General features: G+C 30.8%; 1 protein-coding gene across 4 annotated transcripts in view; it reads right to left on the bottom strand.

Annotated features, from left to right (window-relative positions):
• Slo2 (slowpoke 2) overlaps positions 1 to 21,334 on the bottom strand; it is a 310,825-nt gene that overhangs the window by 91,222 nt on the left and 198,269 nt on the right. For all 4 annotated transcript variants that reach the window (XM_071773904.1, XM_071773905.1, XM_071773902.1 and 1 more), the window contains exons 2-4: positions 7,106 to 7,185; positions 3,965 to 4,064; positions 2,183 to 2,381 (exon numbers count right to left, since the gene is read on the bottom strand). In XM_071773904.1, coding sequence (XP_071630005.1) covers positions 2,183 to 2,381; positions 3,965 to 4,064; positions 7,106 to 7,185 — 379 coding nt within the window. The remainder of the gene's footprint in view (positions 1 to 2,182; positions 2,382 to 3,964; positions 4,065 to 7,105; positions 7,186 to 21,334) is intronic.

Raw genomic sequence — 21,334 nt, 5'->3', positions numbered from 1 at the left:
CCGAGATATTCCGACTGAAAGTTTTCAAATTGACACCCTGTATACATATTATACAGACACAAAAAAAAACATTTATTGAACATAAACGTTAATTTTTTAAGTTTTTAAATTTAAATAAACAAAATATTTTTTTATTGATAAAATATATTTCTTATTAATCTTTAACATAATTACTTCAATTAAAAGTAAAATACATCATATAAAATATATAATATAATTTAATATAATATAATTTATGGCATATAGTTATGCCATAAATTGTGTTCCTATAAAAATAGATTTATTTTATAATTAAAATAAAAAGCAGTATAAAGTGTATTATATACATATTTTATTGAATTGATTAATCATAATATAATAATTTATAATATAAAATTATAATAACTACTAAAAAAATGTCCATCTTCTGACTTCACAAATTTCTACAAACAATTGGGCTTCAAAATTTCGTAGCACGCAGAATCTCGATGCTGCTGTCTTCACCAAATTAGCCTTCAGAGCTTCAATATTTTGGGGAGGCATGAAACAAATTTTTTCGACTAAGCTTGCGTTCGTTTATTCACATTGGGAGCATAACGTATATTATAGATTTTATTTTTCCAATGGGAATAAACAAACGCAGGCTAAATTTTAAAGAAAAGAGCTTGTTCTAAATCTCACCAAAATATTGATTGTTTAAAGAATTTCGTGTTTTATTCATTTCTGTACAGTGAAAAATCGAGGAAATATGAATATTTAAATAATTTATAACCGCCATAGAAGAGATACGATGGAAATTAGTTGTTAATCTTCTTCTTCTTCTTCTTCATTTGCACTATTTGAATAGTCTTCATCCGATTCGGAATCGCTCATTTCGTCAGATACAAACATATTTAGGCAGCCGTTCTGTTTGCAATTAGCACAGAGGTCAGAACATCTTAACCCTGCCTTTTTGCAGCCACATGACCCGGTGCAATTTGATTTGCATTTACATGCTATTAATTTAAGAAAAAAAAATAAAAAAAATTAATAAATTAATAAATTAATAAAAAAATTAAAAATAAATAATAAATAATAAATAAATAATAATAATAATAAACAATAAATAATAATAATAATATTAATAATAATAATAATAAATAATAAATTAATTTTTTTACATAAAAAATATCTGTCACACTTCAAATTCGTTTTTTCTTATTCAAAAATTCTTTTTCTAGCATTCTTTAAGTTTTTAAAGTCCTTCTGTACCATTTAAAAATTACCAAATTTGCGGCGACGAAATTAAGTATTCTTATTTAATTAATAATTATCTCATATTTTTTTCTCATTCGCACTACTTTTAGCTTTAATTTGCGTGTTTAATCATTAAGCTTCGTCAATTTGTTAGTGAGTTATGATTTTTTAAATAAAACGAGTCGTAACGTGTTTGCCACGCCGCGCGCCGCATACCGACTTCGGACTCTTCTCAATCTTTAATACCTATGTACAGAACTATCGGCCCTAAAAATATCGGCCTAGTACCAAACGATTCAGAAAGACCCCAAGAATAACTTCCGACACTTCAATAGGTACAGAAAAATGTTAAGGACACGTTTTTTCATCATTTCAGGCGACTTATAGTAATGATCTGCTACATACGTAAACTTACCTGTCTTTTGAAACGCCAGTTTCCCATCACAATGCATTCAAAATTACATGTCATAAACTCTATTATTAATTTGATGAAGGAAGGTAGCGTCGATACTCATTGAGATTTTGTATGCGAGACTTTAAAGCCCGATTTGAAATTTGTGACAGCAAAAGGTTAGATTTTTAATAGATAGTTACAATTATTTTTATTTTGTAATTGTTTAATTCAATAATACGCGTATATCTACAATTTATACTATTTTTTATATTAGTTATAAAATAAATCTAGATTTTTAGAAATAAAATTTATGATTCCACTATTGTATATATGTAATGTAATTATTTATGCAAGTAATTTTACATGTACAAGAAAATCGCAATATACATTATCGCTTTACATTCTAGCATAGCCTAATTATCTTGAGAAAAAAAATATTTTAATCGTAAAAAAATCATAAAATTCTTCGGCAAGCAAGCCAATAAAATAACGAAAGCGTGCTCAAGCAGCAGTCGAATATAAGTCGTAAGTAATAAAAACAGAATTTATTTGCAGGAGGGAAGGATGACGTACCTTGTAACCGAGGTAGGCAAGCAGTAAAGCTTCGGTTAACGACACCATAGCCAAGATGACTTGAACAACCCACAACTCTAAGGGTCGTCTGACCCACAGGATCGCATCCCAATTGATGGTCGGGTGGTCTTGGAACTCCTCCTCCGTCAAGTTCTGTGACGCGAGAAACTCGGTCTTGTTGCCGGGTGTGCAACCGTAACTGGCGAGAGATAGAGAGAGAAGGGTTATAAATGACGGATGAGTGTGTGAATAGGGAGGGACGGATTGTCGCGTGATATTTGGCGTGCACGAATCAGACGAGTTCGATAGGTTTTCGATATCAAGTACGTCGTTTGGGTTGCATTGGGGAATACGCGCAAATATCACCGTCGCACGGAAAGAATAGGAAGGACACTATCGAATACCGAAAAAAGCTTATACAGCCGATCAAGAACGTATTGAAATATTTACGTTTGATGTATGAAACTTACAGATAAGATACTTTTACTGAGATCGCCGTTGCCGTCAGTGACAGTTTTCTCGGAAAATTAGGAATCGATAGCTCTTTAACGGAAATTTCATTGGAATCTTAATCATTGATTTTAATTATAAAATTATTTTGAATATTAGTTTTAGTAAATTTCGCTTAAAAAATATCAATAGATGATAAAAACTCCATTATCCAACAACTCAAATACATCAATTAAAACAAATAACATTTCTAATTTACCTACTAAGAAATCTAACAATAAAGATAAAACCTTGTATAAAATTATTAATAAATTACATTTTTAATCACATTTTTTTTAACAAGATTATCCCTATATATATGTTTATCAAAGATTATTTACGAGAATAGTACCTAATGTGATTCTTATTAGTGTTCTATACAATTTTAAAAGATTGATTATAAAACGTTAATAATATTTAGATTTAAACACTCTTAAAGTATAGATTTATTATTTTGTTCAAAAATATTGTATATATAAAAATATCGTAAAATTTTTGGAAATTTATCCGTTCTCATATATCTATATATGCAAACAACATCACGTCGTATTGTATTCGTCGTATCTACTGTCTTATCTCCGTGTCTTATTCTGAGCCATGATAGGAATGCTGCATAATATTGTAATCATGCATGAGTATCGCGTTGCTCACACGTTAGAGCGAGCTTATTTCTAGAAAGATAAAATTTTTCCAGAAAATCGTTCCGTCAACGACGAAACGGAATGAAACCAAATGAAGCAATTCCTTTATTTTCAGCATTACGTCGGTTGCAATTCGTGCTGCTACATACATAGGATATTCCAGATTTTCCGTATTTCCCTTTTATTTTAGAACTTTTTATTCTTATTCCACTAATATGAATATATTCCCAATTTTAATTTAATAACAAAAATACTTTATAATTTTGTTATTAAGTATTTCTGTTATTAAGTATAATTTGTCATTTGTCAGTCAAGTAATATGTACTTAATTGAAAGGTACTGCAAAGAAACGACAACGCGTTCTCAGTGCCATAAAATACATAGAAATTCTTCCTTTTATTCGCATAAGATAAATAAAGTGAAAAAATACATAGAAATATTAAAACAATAATAATTGCAGTTTTGCATTTTGTATAACATAATAACAATTTTTAAGTAGTCCATTTCTGAATTGTTATTTCGTCGGATACATCCTTATAATATTTAAGTTTTTATTTGAAAAATTCAAACGCGAACAAAAATTTGATGCAAACTTTAAATTTCTATTAGGTTCCGTTTAAAAGGACTTATTCGGATATTTAACGTAGCTTACCATGCTGCGAACGTTGGATCGCTGTCGGTAATAACCCTGAATATATACAGGAAGCATGTTAAGAGCTTGAAGAAGAGATTGGCAAGTCGTATTCTCAAACCTGAAACATAAATTTCATTTCTTTGTTGTGATTTTTACATTTTTATTTAGTTTAGGTATGTATGTACATCTCTGTAACTAAATTCAATTTTCTTTTCTTTTTTTTTGCATTACGTAATAATCTCATATTAGTTCTTTTCTGTTTTTTTTTTATTATATTAAATTGTAATAAAATGAAATATAATACTACGCTTCGATTTATATAAGATTTATACTATAGATTAGAAATAAGTCTAAAGATAATTATGAGAGAGAAATGCTTTTTATATTATTTTCTATCATAAATATTTTCAAGAGTTTTTTTAACAGTTCTATTTTTATATAAATATTAAAATACTAATATCTCCCTCTGTCTTTATATTTTCATCTCAAGTTAAATCTAATGCTGAATGTCCCTTATTTACCTAAAAAGTATACAATTAACAGCATATCATAAACTTATATCTATCATAATCTTCAATCATAAACTTATTTAGTTATAAATCCAAAATGTTCTAAATTTCCTAAAATTTAATAATTTTAGTAAAACTTTTATAAGATAAAAAAAATAATTTGAAAGATCTTCGCTGGGAATTTAGTGCACACAACAGAATCTAAAATAATAAAAGACTACATCTAAATATATAAATTATATAGCATATATAACTCTGGTATTTACGCCGCGCGGGGTTTTACGCCGCAGATGTCAGAAAAAATAGAAAAAATGAAGGTACTTGCTCGCAATTATTCTGTTATGTGCCTTTATGCCACATTAGTATTGTGTTGTAATTTCAGTTCTTTACTGTTAATATTAACGAAACTGTTGTGAGTTGAATCGATTTTTCACCGTAGTAAGAAACGTGATCTTGTGTTACGACCTATGTAAAATGATTACTGTAGGGAATGTAAAAAGTTTAATGTTTATTTCATGATACATAAGTGTAGAGAGATAGTAAATAATGAAATACAGCAAAATACAAGTGCATAGCTCTTGTATTTTTTGCTTAACTTAATATATCTTATATATCTCTCCTGTTTAGGATATACGGCAAGTTAGCATGCGGGATTTATGCCATAGTACAGACACTTTGTAAAACTCGAAATTTCCTGTGTGTTCTTTTTCCTTCTTTTTTGAATCGCAATAATCTTTAATGCATCTATCGCTCTTCTATTTTTTTTTAATTTTTCAGTTTTATAATTTGTTTATCATTCTTACATTTTAATAAACTTCTTACACACATTTTATAACTTATTATGACATTTTATTGCCTTATTTATAAATATTATTTGTAATCTTTTATAAGGCGTATATTTCACCCATGAATGCCATATTGCCATATAACACACTCTTCTGGGATATATGGCAAAAATGCAAGAGTTTTTAAAAGTTTTTTTTATTAAATACAAGGAATGAATATTTCATGTTTTGATTTTTTTTTGTAGTAGTAGACAGTATAAAGTTTTTATTGGTATAATTTACTTGCCTTAAACATAGTAAATAGTACTCAATAAATTAAGTTTCCCTTAGCTGCGGCGTACATACCGGAGTTACCCTATGTATAATGCAAATGTATCGTGATTTACTAATTTAAGCGTAAGGAAAGTTACGTTAATATGCTAAGGATTCACTAACAATAAGATTTAGATCAAAGATTGGTTTAAGCTTGGACCGAGTATCGACCGTCCAAGTAGCTTTAACGAGATGCTTTAACTATAAGTTACCCGCAACAAACTTCACAAAGGGCAGCAAAGCGTTGACCTGTTGGGCTCACGTCCTAATGCATAGATCAGATACAAAGACCAACACCATTAGGAAGAATTGGTGGCAACGCAATATCTATTATCGGTTACCATCATCACAGTTCCGAAAGAGCACAATCGTGCACTTTCAGAATATCCGTGGAAATGATGGCGGCGATATTCTCAAGATTGCCTTTGGAACGGCTTTGCTATTTCAAAAGAAAGCTTTCAAGACCGCGTTACGGCAAGCCGGAAGATCGTTCATGACAATCCGGCTATTTCCGGCGACAAATTTGGTAAAAATACTAAAAATATAATAATGATACGGCGCAGCGATGTATAGTTAAACTTATTTCGAAAGTTGTATTATTTTTATCAGAAATGTTTTTGCCTCCATATCATATTGTTATACTATCATATTACACTGTTAAAGGTTAGAGAGGATAAAATTTAAACCAATAACATAAGTTAGATAATATTTTGTTATTTTTAAATACCATGTGCGTCAAAATTTATTAGTTTGAAACAAAATAGAATTAACAAAAATAAAACCTTAAAACGGGCAATAAGACCTTAATAGAAAAATAAAGTTAAAATAGAATTATTTTAACTTCATTGGTTTAGTCAAATTAACATTGTTTTAGTTAAACTAACTACACATTGAGTAGGAGCAGTGGCGATCTATGAAATGGTTAAAAATTACTCAAAATTGAGTTTAATTTAACCCTATAAATTTAACAGTGTGTTATACTTCATTTAAAATATTATACAAACATATGTTATATTTTAAATTACTAATGTTCAGTAGTTAATTCAGTAGTTAAGCGACAGGAAAGTTGGATTAAGTTATGTAAAAGCATATAAATAAAAGCGTGACATATTTTAATTTTACTACGTATCTCGCATGTCACGATGTAGTGCGGAATGTAATGATGCTATCAAATAGCGTGAGATAGAAATATAGATACGAGTTTATGACAGCGGATCTCTCTCCTACCATGAGGTATGCGATATCAAATGTATAATCGATGTGTATCAACACGCGATACCATGTATAAATTATAACAAACAATTTTATACCAATTGTGACAATCATATCACGACAATCTTTCATCGCGGAAATATAGGACAAAACAAAATTCATCAAAATATAAGTTTAATTAACGCACTTTTATGATTGACAATGTAAATTCCAGCGATTAATTTTACGAAATCTTTTAGTTTTCCATAAAAGCTTCAAATTATGTATATCTAGGATTTCAAATTTATCACAACAGAGATAAATAATCTTTACTTTTTTTATTACAATCAATCTTTACTTACTCGAACGTTGATTCTTGATGAAGTACAACTGCAGTCGTTCCTTGAATGTGTTTTCGTTCACATAATACTCAACACGAACCCTGAAAGCAGACATACAACGATATTATTGCTAACTGGTTTTGCAAACTTTTCGTAAATGTTAACTAATTTTACCCAACTATATTCAACCATATTAAATAAGTTTTCAACCATATTTAATAACTTTAGTAAATTCCGTATATTTGTTTGTATATAAGGTACCCGGATAGTTAAATCTGTCGAGAACAGATTTTGAAAGTGTTTGCTGCAAAATTTTGTCAATAGAATACCAGCAGAAATATAACAGAATCTGCTAACAGAGTATAATGGCAGATTGATTGCAGAAACTGAGCAAAATCTGCTGTTTTGTAACCATTTAAAAGATGTATTCCATTTAAATGTTTACGAAATGACGAATTTTGCTCGGTTTCTGTCGACAATTTGCTGTCAGATTATATCGGCAGATTTTGCCGGCAAAACACGAGTTTAATGCGGACACGGATGATATCGGATCTGTTGCGATACCTGAACAAATCTGCTGCCAATCTGTTGTCATATTCTAGGGATTTTATTTACTGATGGGTATATAATTGGTCTTAACATATGTCGCGAATTCTCTTTATTTTTCTCGACAAATCTTGTAAAAATATTCTATAGCAATGTATCTATATCTGTATCAACATTTGTGTTTACGAATATGACATAATATCATGAGAGAATACAAATATTTATATTTATATTAGGAAAACTTGTGTTGTTTGACCGGAACTATTTCAAGATCAAAGTATTGACAAGAAATGTCGCTATATTATTAGGTTTGCATGACTAATCAAACAACCCCAGGCAGCATGCTAATGTTTGCTGAATGTTAATTTTGTGTTATATATGTTTACTGTTTGATTCCGAACAGTCAGTTAACATTCTGAAAATAAATTCTTTCAAAGAGTTATGATCTAAACGTTGAACGAACGTTGCAGGTATAGCTATTACTACTTTGCCTTTTAATCGCGTTATTTTTGTGTTCAGATGCGAATGTTTTCGGAACATTTTGCTCCAACACTTGTAGCAAAATATACACAAGTCCGAATTTTTCTAAAAACGGATCGAATCATCAAATAAAGGATACTGGAAATTGAAAATGGAGCAAGGGGGGATGAACAGAATAAAAGGCAAAAAGGGAATGAGTGAGAAGGAGGTTATGAAGAGAGAGAAGAAAGGGTTATTAACCTTCGTCCGCAATATGCAGACGCGAATCGCATCGTAACAGCGCGGTGAGCAAGGGTTATCAATCTACCTTTCTCTCTCTCACCTAACTTGGACTGCTTGAACACAGATCTTTTCCACGGGTTTTAATTAAATATTATTGCACAGTGAACATCATTATGCCAGGTGAGTTTATAATGTTTCTTCTTATGCAGAAATTATAAGGCTGATGGCAGAAAACAAAATGTAGACACTTAACGTTCTCTGCTATCAGCCTAACGTTAAGTTGTAGGCTAGTCGTGCATAGAGGTAGCCGGTTATTAGTCTCTATGACAATCATGATTGCTTTTGTTACGATAATTATTGAAAATTGATTTTTTACAGTGTTTTCGTGTATTTCAGATTAGGAAGATGGAAATTTAAAAGACTATTTAGTTAATCTCTTAAAATATACACATAAGATATTTTACAAACATTAGTCGGGAAAAATGTCGGAAAAAAAACTTGTCGGTCAACGTCAAATTCAGAAAATGGCACAGATATCAGTGAATTCAACACAAAACATATCGGACGATGACTTTTTTTGGAAGAGGAGATATCGCATGATCCTACTGTTATTCTCTGCTCCCTAAACACAAGTTCTTCTCATGTTAGTGCTTTTTTGAGTGATGAACCCATAATCTCTTCACTTAATAATAACTATGCTATGGATTTTACCCAAACTGATTATGATGCTGAAGATTCTGTTTTGCAAATGCTTTCAACAAATGTAGTATTAACTCCGACAAGAATGGCTGAAATTTTCAATAATTGTATTGATAGCAATTTTTCAGACTCAAATCAAGAACCAGATATTGAGCCATTAGTTGTACGCCTTCGAAGATGGTATTGTTCTTTACGTGTTAATTTGACTCAACTAAACATGTTGCTAACTGAACTTAAGCTTGATCATCCTGACTTGCTTTTAGACCCCTACGGTGTATAGTGCAAACACCAGTCTATGTGAATATTAAGCCTTTAAATAATGGTGGTTACGTTCATATTAATATTAAGCACGGACTCGTAAAACGTAGTTTTACGTATAGAGAGTGAAATTAAACCGATCTTTGTAGTACAAATTATTTAATAATATTTATTTATAGTATATACTTTTCTTTATAGTACAAATTATAGAACTTATTAACATATGTCAATCAATGTATATTTCTTCCAGACTAATATGTGATAGATATGTATTTTTATTTTGTATTGAGTCAATGAAAATCAATTTTTTATTATTATAAGATGCTCACGTTAGGTTCTTAGAAATATGAAATGAATATGAGTACATGTTAATTTTGTTTTAAAATAGTTCTTTGCACTTACAGTAGAACCCATTTATAATAACTTATGATGTATCTCACATATGTTTGCCCGCTATTACGTATCACCAAGCATGATACCTACGAAATGAGATATATCTCGCATTTAACGTCGTCTAGCGTATAAAGTTGCAGTTTTCCGATTTAACGCATGTACATTATAAACGGGTTCTAATGTACTTAAAAATTCTTTCTTTATGTTTGAAAAGTTTTCTCTTAAATAGTTTTAGTTTATAGTCAATTTATTTAGTCTGGTAAAATACAACTTCAAAGCAGAAAATTTACTTGTTTTATTTGCTTTGCATTTGTCTCTTAGCGCTACGGCAATGACGGTAGTGAGAGGGTGTGTTTGATCCCTCATTCACCTTCTCCTCCTTTTACAGATTTCGCAAAAAAATTAAGGAAAGATAAATTATATTTTTGGCCTGCTGGCCCATCTGTTACGCGCATTCAGTGGCAAATTTAGGATTAAAGAAATGGGTAATATTATCCCCTTCGTCCTCCTGTTCCCAAGAATTCGGGAAAGCAAAGCATTAGCCCTTGGTTCAAGGATCCCTATCTTTTAAGCATTTATCTTAAATACGCCATTGGAAATGAATAATTTGCAAAAGCTGCTTTCCCGAAAATTGCCCCCTGTATACAGGAAATATCCCCCCGTGCTTTGTGTTATCCAAATGTTTGACGAAAGCTCGTCAAACGTTACATCGTAATGTCCCACGAACATTCTCTGAACATTCTTCGAACATTAGTTAGGTGCGAACTCCTAACACACAGATAACAGTTATTTCGTAACGGTTATAACATTCATCGAACACTCGGAGAATATTAACATGCTGCCTGGGACGCAACGGTGTGCCACATATATATGTCATTCAAATTCTCAGTATTGCTATCTACTGTCTACTGTATTATATCCCACGAGTCATTTCCGTCTGGCATTATAGAGCAACATTTCAGTAAGAGCCATTACAGAAATTGGTATGCATTGGCTGTAATGCAAATTATACAATGGCTCAACATGTAAATTGCTGAAAAAAGCCTATTCTATATACTTGTATAATGCTTATATATTATATATTTGTCAAATATTACGAGAAATTTAATTTGCTCATGTTCATTTATCTACTGATCAACTTAAACTGTATACGCCATTTGAGATCTTGACATAAAAAAAAATAATGTAATTTTTTTCACATATTAATTACCACGCAAAAAAGTATAAAAGTAAAAAAAATAATTATTTAATAAATATATAGTTAACATGAGATCTGGTAATTAATATGTAAAGTTGTTTCATTTTTTATTTTTATTGATCGTTAATGATCTCATCTTCATTCATCCTTACATTCGTGCATCCGAATTAGACTCCGTGTCAAGGAACGGAATCAACAGCGTACAACGACCGTCGTTATTATTATTGTTACTACTGCAGCGAAGCGAGCAAGCTGATTTTATTGGCCGGCTGTCATCTTGCTTGCGCGCTTGGTAATGCACCGCTGCAGTCCTTATTTTTAGCCGCGGTAAATGCGTCGGCGTTGCGCCGAGAATAGCGTCGCGTGACGTCACCGGGCCGGCGTCGACAGGCGGTCTGTCGTATGCTATCGTTCTCAGTTGTTGAACTGGTTCTTTGACCCACATAACGTCACGAATGCCTGACCTAGGCTACCCCGTCCTCGGCGAACGCGGAAAGCTAATGGAAGAAATAATGCCGATCGAGACGGACGAGCCAGTGATGTTTGGCTTTATGAATTCTCACGAAGGGACAAGTTGACAAAGATTCATAAACGCAAGCAGATTTTTTTTAGGATGATACACATTATCTATGTTGAAAATTAATTAACTAGTCGATTTTTTTACAAAATTGACGGTAATTTTGTAATAAATTTTGCTTAACAAAACTTTATGCATATATTTTACTTATTGTGAAGAAAAATTTAACAGTAATTAATATGTAAATTGAGTTATCATATCTAAAGTGAATATTAGTTAAATCCTTTCAAAACGTTTTTTGTGTATTTTTCGTTAGGGTAGGTATAGTCCATCAATGAACCAGTTGTACACTATGAACCATTGAAGTATTTCATAGATGTAGTGTTGCTAGATTGTGTTTGTTGCAACGATTCGCATTTGAACCTCTCTTCGGGTTCCCAATTGGCTCACAAATCGCGCGAAGGTCGACCGTTTAAGACCACATTTTGCGATTTTTGGGTAACAAGTTTTTTTTCGTAAGTTTAATGTATTTTTCATGTTTTTGTTATTATATCTATTATTTTTTCATTATTCTATAATTTTGTGTGTATATTTGGCTTTATAATTCGGTATATAAGCAACTTTCTTCTATTGCATTATTTTACCGTATTTTTTGAAGATTATCATAAAAAATGTTATATGGTCTACAATGAACTATTTTGTTTTTTACTACAGTTATCTGTGTTATAAGTCTTATTAAACTGACTAGTTGTTACAATAAATAATAATCTAAGTAAGAAAAAGTCTAATTAAAAATAATAATTTTGATTGTAAGCTTTAAATAATGAAAACATAACATATATAATTAAAAATAATAATAAAGGCTCACAAGATTATAAATCAATCAAAGAAAAATGGATTATTATATATTTATTCGCGGGGTTAAACATGCGTTTCTTCAAGTTTATTATTATTAACTGGTTATTGCGATAAATATTACCACATGCCTCGGTAGTAGAATTGGTACGACGCCCTTCACGGAATGAGGGAGGTTCCAGGTTCGAATCCTGGCTGAGGTTATATTTTTCGCAATAAATCCTTTACAGTTTTTTAAACAATTAAATTGTGTCGATTTAATTCCGGGGAAGGAAGGGTATTAATGTTCCAAGATAGCTGTGTTTCAAGTCCGACTTTGCGGCGCGCAGTCTATTAAGTTGGAATATATGTAATATGTACAGTATGTACATTATAATTCGTTTTTTACTTTTTTGCTTAAGTATAGAATATACGAACGCTAACACCTTGTTACGGCTCAACGCTCCATTTTTCTTCAATTGATATATAATTAAGTTAGCTTTAATTTAAAGCCATACTACCTAATCTTACCTATCATGTATTATAATTATCTCTTCTCTAAATAAACATTTTAAAACATAGTAAAACTAAAATAACACTAACAATTTACTGTATAAAGCATGTGGTTTATTGTTAAAAATGGCTAGGTTCATTGGTGTGTACACACCCCTGTACACAATGAAGCATTTGACATTGTTTTAAAAAAACCGAAATTGTGGCTAAATTTTAAAAATGACTTATAAGTCATCTTATACAATATGTAGCCAACTAAATTCATGAACTGTATGCAAAAACACAGATCTCCAACTCAATAATTGAGAGAGATATAAGCCTCTGAAATTTACATGGTTTATTGTTGGACTATCTACCCTACATAATAGAACTTTTCAAAGTTTCATATTTTGCTCGTAAAATAAAGCGATATAATTTTTTATATTTATTATCATTATTTATAATTTTATTAACTGAGAACGCTTAATTTAACTCCCTTCCATTTTTTTAAACATTAAAGAAGATATACAACCACTTACTACTTGCAATTAAATAAATAAATGAACAAAAGAAATAAATAAATAAATAAAAAGATAAAGATTTATTTTTATGTTAAGAAATAATTGGCTATGAGAGCCGACGCAGGATCGAAGATGCGGAAAAATTATATTTGCAGTCAAAACATTAAAACATTAAGATCAATCAAACGTTTCGGCCCTAAATCGGGTCCTCTTCAGTGACTCATATAAAAGTTAATGTGAACGCAACGACGCGGTATCGCAATGGGCTGATTACAATATCGGATATGCACGCGTACAATGGTATCGCAATCGGTTAATGCAAAACGCAAGCGCAGATGTTATGATTCGCATTTTGAGGACGCCAGGTGCGCGTTCAGATCTCTCTTCAAGTGTATGTTACGGCGCGTATGTCCGGTAAGCACCCACGTAGCATTGACAGTGGGAATCAAAGAGAGAGAGACGAAAGCAGCAAACTGTGGCCCGGCAGAACTACCGAATGCAGTAACCATTAGGGCCATTACAAAAGATGGAAAATATGCGTAACTTACTGCGTGCTACACGAACCGCATTCAGACGTCTTTGACATATTTGCTGTGTGGAGAACGATGTGTGTTCGTCGGCATCTGAGCCCCGAATGTGAGGACAAAGCGCACGCCGTGATCTCAAGAGCACGCGAACGTATAACAAATTATAAACAAATATACATCGCCGAGCACACGGTCGCAACAAGAGAATTTGGCGGATTTACCTAAACATTAGAGCGACGCTTTATTTTATTTATTAGCGGGAGGTATGATTCGCCTAGAAAATCGGTGTCTGTTTGTAAATTGACCCCGTTGTGCTGCAGACCAATGTGCAACATTTCAGAAACCAAGCGTTTAATGTGAAACGGTTTTTTGTCAAGGATTTATTTTTATCATTATATTATCAAGATTTTGTCACTTTAATTTCTTTAACGGAATTAAATATATATGTTTTTTATAATAATAAGCGTTAAATGCGCGCGTTTCCTATATGTATGATATAAAATAGTATCTTAGATATATGCGTCCATAGAAAATAAAGTAAATATTAGAGATTGATGATAGTATACAATTCATTATAATGGAAAACTGTGATAAAGTAGGTTTGATAAGCGTGTCACACAGTTTTGATACATACATACATGTGTGGACATATGTGGACATATTGTAGAAAATGACAAAATGACATGCGCAAGTCACAGATCTGTAGATAATAAAATGGCTTTTACGCGAAGCATTTAAAGTACCGTAAAATAGTTCATATAATATTATATGAGCAGAGTAATTTTGCAAGAGAATAACAAATTACATGTAAAACATAATTAAAAAAATACATACAGACATGCAATTTTAATGCAATATTTCGACATTTTAGAACACTGAACATATTGGCATCAAAAACTCAAAAACCAATCTCTTTGTTGGTTTCTTCTACCCCTATTTCATATATAAACCATTTAAATTTGGTTGATTAGACCCAACTTTATACACAATCAAAGGTTCATATACAAAATTCACGAAAACAAAGTTTCCTCTGTGAGGAAGCAATAGATAAAAAATGAATATTTAAAAATAAATAAAATAATTTTATAATAATCACTGTTTAATAAATGTTTATTAAATAATTATCACCATGTGTAACCATTGCATAATAATTATTAATTTAATATTGCTTGATTTAGTTTGTTAAATGATATCAAAAGCTTATCACAATGATGTACATAATTATGCTTGTTGATGAAATCTTGTTCTATGCATGATTGCTTTCATCGTAAATTGCAAAACAACCTCAAGTCTTCAGTAAAGCTAGTACCTATATCAGATTTTAATTTAACATATAGCAAGAGAGGAATCAAGAAATTTCGAATACAAGCTTGAAAAGATAAAATATGATAATAAAAAATCACAAAAAAGTATTTTTTTAATATTTAAACTTATTATGAGAATATTCTAAATTTGCAACATTATTTTCTTAAGAATTCTCTTTTTACAATCAAAGGGAGAAAACGCCGTAATCGGTCAGGACTGGATCTTGCTTGTCCAAATAATATATTAATTCTTGAGTGAATTTTTTCGTACAATTCTTATGCCCTGGCAGACCACGCGCCGTTACTTTCGGACATAACGCAGTCTCAACCAAAGCTAGAACGATACAATCACACAATTAAATTGATATCAATTTAATTATATTAAATATACACGAGAGAAATTCGGAATAAACAATATGCAAAAATTACGGGATGCATATATATATATACCCAGGTAGCAAGCACTCGTCATTTTGACGTCAATTGACGTCAAAAGTCTGTTATTTTGACGTCTTTTGACGTCAAAATGACGAGTGCTTGCTACCTGGGTATATTAGGCCAGTCATCGAACCTTCCAATTACTCTTTTCAGGTTGCAATTACCATGAATCGCTTTGATTTAAGGTGCTGTAAGTGGGAGTAATTTTGCTTCGCATAATTAATGCGCATTAAAAAATTATTAACAATATTATCAACAAAAAACACGATTTTTTTTATTATTTCTCAAATATCTCGAAAACTAAGCAAGATAGGGTAACTAACTAAACGTACCTTTTTTGTAGAGCGTAAAATTATCTACAATAATGATCTGAACAACATTTATCGTCAAGTCAGTCGTTTAGCTTGCACGCACCGTCAAAGTCCGAGACTCAGATCTCGAAAACCCTCGATTTCATCGTTTTTTGATGTTACGTCGGTGATTTTTTTCAGTCATTTAAAATGGAATTAAAAATTCCCAAAAATCACACATCATCTGAGAACTACAAAGAATACTTTTCAGGGTGTAATCGATTTTTTAGACCTTTTTTCTTTAGTTTGTAGCTATGTAAGCAAAAAATTTTGATTTTTTGGACTACTCTTAGTTTTTTGCTGTTTTCAGGCCTTAGAATTTATTTGAGACAAATTTTATCGTATGCATCTTGTTGTGGACAAAATTTGCAACAAAAAAGGACCCTTGTATTTTTTTCGTACGACCAACGCTGATTTTTTTATTGACGCGCAAAGTTATCCAATATTGCGTACAGGTCGGATAACGCTTGTTTTACACTAAAATAATTATTTTTTATTAAAATTTACGTAATTTTTCGCATTATTATTGAACCATATTGCAAAGCCGTTTTCAACACATTCTCTCATGTTTACTTATTTATTAACAAATTGTTTACTTAAAAATTATTATAAACAATTAAAAAAACATGTTATATTCGTTGTACTCGTCGTCTCATTTCAACTCAAAAAATGTTTTTAAAAAATTTATTCACATTATTTATAACATTTATTTAAACATACAGTGCATCTTTTGACTATTTTTCACACCATCTCTGAGCCAATAGTACATTTTTTTTATGGTTTTCTCAGTAAGCCTAATCCACAAGCATTGAAGATATGTCCTTTCTATGTCCTTTCAAAATCAAGAAGTTGAGCAAAACGAGACAGAAAAGGATGAAAGTGACATAGAAGATATTGTAATTCAAGCTGAGCCTATGGATACTGAGGATTGAAATAATTATTCAAGACGCGGATGTTAATTTTCATTTGTCGTACGAAAAAAATACAAGAGTCCTTTTTTGTTGCAAATTTCGTCCACAACAAGATGCATACGATAAAATTCGTCTCAAATAAATTCTAAGGCCTGAAAACAGCAAAAAACTAAGAGTAGTCCAAAAAATCAAAATTTTTTGCTTACATAGCTACAAACTAAAGAAAAAAAGTCTAAAAAATCGATTACACCCTGAAAAGTATTCTTTGTAGTTCTCAGATAATGTGTGATTTTTTGGGAATTTTTAATTCCATTTTAAATGACTGAAAACAATCACCGACGCAACATCAAAAAACGATGAAATCGAGGGTTTTCGAGATCCAAGTCTCGAACTTTGACGGCGCGTGCAAGCTAAACGACTGACTTAACGATAAATGTTGTTCAGATCATTATTGTAGATAATTTTACGCTCTACAAAAAAGGTACGTATAGTTAGTTACCCTATCTTGCTTAGTTTTCGAGATATTTAAGAAAAAATAAAAAAAATCGCGTTTTTTGTTGATAATATTGTTAATAACTTTTTAATGTGCATTAATTATGCGAAGCAAAATTACTCCCACTTACAGCACCTTAAATCAAAGCGATTCATGGTGGTTGCAACCTGAAAAGAGTGATTGGAAGGTTACCCCCCTAAATTAGTCTAATATGACTGGCCTATATATTATATATAAAAAGAATAAAGGAATTTTACTTTATATACCCCAAGGGGCCTTAAAAAGCGTTTTTTGAAGGGTCGTACCCAATCCTAACCTCCAATTCATCCTACTACCTTACTGTTTCCTCCTTTGGACCAACGGTTTAACGTCTCTTCCGAAAGACGGAGCCCAGTTTTCTCCGCATCTGCACGGAGGGGTGCGATTTTTTCGGAAAAAACTTTTCCATGATTCATGGCTCTAGTGGACTCGAACCTCCCTTACAAAAAAATATTACTAACTGGTTAGTAATAAATACTTATTTTGTGTATTAATAATACTAAAATTAAGTATTTATTAGTACTTGAATCACTGTGACAAGTATTGCACAGTATTTTATTACTGGTCAGTAATTTATGAAAGTAGTATTTAATACAGGACGAGTATTGAATACTTAGTATTAAATTTCTGATGAGAAAGCATTTAATACTAGGTGATAAATACTTGTGTAATAAATACTTGTGTTGAATTACTGATGAGTATTTTAATGTTAGTACTGAAATACTGGACCGAGGATTCCATGTGTAATAAATCACTGGCCAGTATTTTAATGTTAATACTCAAGTACTGAACTGAATATTTTATGTGAAATTAATTACTGATCAGTACTACAATTTGTATAGAAACATTATAATGGGGTAATTCCTGATAATATTAAGGAAGAGAGATAAAAGTAAGGCACAAATACATTTTATATGAAGGTCTGTACTAATTCGTCGTGATAAAAAAGTGTACAAGTTTTGAAATAGTACTGCGGATATCATTCTTATATCCAATTCAAAATTTTATTACTCTTTTTAAACTGAATTTGTTTCTTAAGATGATTTTTGAAAAATTATATATTTGCGCTGGTTATGACACATGTAGACTATATATAACACTTACATCAAATTGAGAAGTAGTCTACCACGTAAGGCAGTTGGCTCACGATCCAGAGGTCCCGAGTTCGAATCCCACCAAGGTAAGTGTGTTTTTCAAATACCAGAAAATATTTATAATTATAGACTGCATCTTAAGAAACAAATTTAGTTAAAAAATACCCTTACAAAAAAGTATTACTAGCTGGTTAGTAATAAATACTTATTTTGTGTATTAATAATACTAAAATTAAGTATTTATTAGTACTTGAATCACTGTGATCCAAGTATTGCATAGTATTTTATTACTGGTCAGTAATTTATGAAAGTAGTATTTAATACAGGACGAGTATTGAATACTTAGTATTAAATTTCTGATGAGAAAGCATTTAATACTAGGTGAAAAATACTTGTGTAATAAATACTTGTGTTGAATTACTGATGAGTATTTCAATGTTAGTACTGAAGTACTGAACCAAGGATTCCATGTGTAATAAATCACTGGCCAGTATTTTAATATTAATACTCAAGTACTGAACTGAATATTCCATGTGAAATTAATCACTGACCAGTACTACAATTTGTATAGAAACATTATAATGGGTAATTCCTGATAATATTAAGGAAAAGAGATAAAAGTAAGGCACAAATACATTTTATATGAAGGTCTGTACTAATTCGTCGTGATAAAAGTGTACAAGTTTTGAAATATAGTACTGAGGATATTATTTTAATATCCAATTCAAAATTTTATTACTCTTTTTAAACTGAATTTGTTTCTTAAGATGATTTTTGAAAAATTATATATTTGCGCTGGTTATGACACATGTAGACTATATATAACACTTACATCAAATTAAGAAGTAGTCTACCACGTAAGGCAGTTGGCTCACGATCCAGAGGTCCCGAGTTCGATCCCACCAAGGTAAGTGTTTTTCAAATACGAGAAAATATTTATAATTATAGACTGCATCTTAAGAAACAAATTTAGTTATAAAATAATAATAAAATTTCGAAAAAAAAATAATTTTTTTTTATGCCGGGTAAATATCGGAAATCGAAATATCGGTGAGTAATTCAATACTAAGCACCAGTAGTTCTGTGTAGTATTAATCACTACCTATAATATTTATCACTACCAGTATTTTCCCAGTATTTCCCAAATAAATATTGACAGTATTAAATCACTGAGATTTTAAGTATTTAGTCAGTAATACTTTTCTGTAAGGGTAATAATTAAATTTCGAAAAAAATATTTTTTTTTATGCCGAGTAAATATCAGAAATCGAAATATCGGTGAGTAATTCAATACTAAGCACCAGTAGTTCTGTATAGTATTAATCACTACCTATAATATTTATCACTACCAGTATTTTCCCAGTATTTCCCAAATAAATATTGACAGTATTAAATCACTGAGATTTTAAGTATTTAGTCAGTAATACTTTTCTGTAAGGGCTGGTTCCTCAGATTACGAGTCTGGCGCTCTACTACTAGACCACACCGCCGCCCTTATATATATTTTATATATATATATATATATACGTTTTTTCCCTTTGATTGTATATCTTACATGGTTGTATAATCTCATAATTTTCTTTTTAATTTATTAAAATATTATAATATAGGGTAACTCCGATATATACGCTACACCTAAGGAAAACTTAATTTATTGAGTATACTATTTGATATGTTTAAGGCAAATTAATTATACTAATAAAAACTGTATACGGTCTACTACTATAAAAAAATTAAAAATATGAAATATTTATTCTTTGTATTTAACAAAAAAAACTTTTAGAGATCCTTGCATTTTTGCCATATATGTATCCTATAGGAATGGAATAAATGATATTCATAGGTAGAATAAACGCCTTATAAAAAATTACAAGTAATGTTTATAAATAAAGCAATACAATGTCATAATAAGTTATAAAATGTGTGTAAAAAGTTTATTAAGGTGTAGGAATGATAAACAAATTATAAAACTGAAAAATTTTTTAAAGAAAATAGACGAACGATAGATGCATTAAAGATTATTGTTATATGATAAAAAAAAAAGAAGGAAAAAGAACACATATATAGATTTCGATTTTTACAGAGGCTGGGTTCGGGGAGCGCGCTATTAGCGCTATTGCATCATTCTATTTTTATCGCTCATCAGGCGTAAAACAAAGATAGAATAAGCAAATAACGCTAATAGCGCGCTCCCCGAACGCAGCCAGAGTGTTTGTACTATGGCATAAATCCCGCACGCTAAAAACGCCATATATCCTAAACAGGTGGGATATACAAGATATCAAGCTAAACAAAGAATACAAGAGCTATGCACTTGTATTTTGTTGTATTCCATCCTTTACTATCTTTTTACACTTATCAAATTTAAATAACCATTAAACTTTTTACACTCTTTACAGTAATCATTTTACGTAGGTCGTAACATATGATCGCGCTACTTACTACGTTGAAAAATCGATTCAAGTCACGACGGTTTCGTTAATGTTAACAGTAAAGAACTGAAATTACAACACAATACTAATATGGCATAAAAGCACATAACAGAATAATTGCGAGCAAATACCTTCATTCCTTCTATTTTTTTCTGACTTCTGCGGCGTAAAACCCCGCGCTGCGTAAATACCGGAGTTATCCTATCTCCAAAGCTCATCACATAAAAAGAATAATTTTGAAAAATTTTTCATTAACACCTATTACACTTAATCTTGGACAATTAATTATTCGTATGTCAATTTGAAATTAACATATATTTCTAATTTTTATTTTGTCTTAAAATTTAGTTACTGTAAAATTAATTTACAAGACTTTCGAGTCACTTTCTTTGTTGCGACAAAACTATAAAATTTTAATATTGGCAAGCAAAATAAAAAGTTTTTGATTTCTATTTTAAAATTGGCATTCAACGTTATTGATGTAAAAGAGATATCATGTTGA

The sequence above is a fragment of the Temnothorax longispinosus genome, chromosome 3 (genome assembly GCF_030848805.1).
Source record: "Temnothorax longispinosus isolate EJ_2023e chromosome 3, Tlon_JGU_v1, whole genome shotgun sequence".
NCBI lineage: Eukaryota > Metazoa > Arthropoda > Insecta > Hymenoptera > Formicidae > Temnothorax > Temnothorax longispinosus.
The sequence above is the reverse complement of the archived record's forward strand: the minus strand, read 5'-3'. Positions and strand labels throughout refer to the sequence as shown.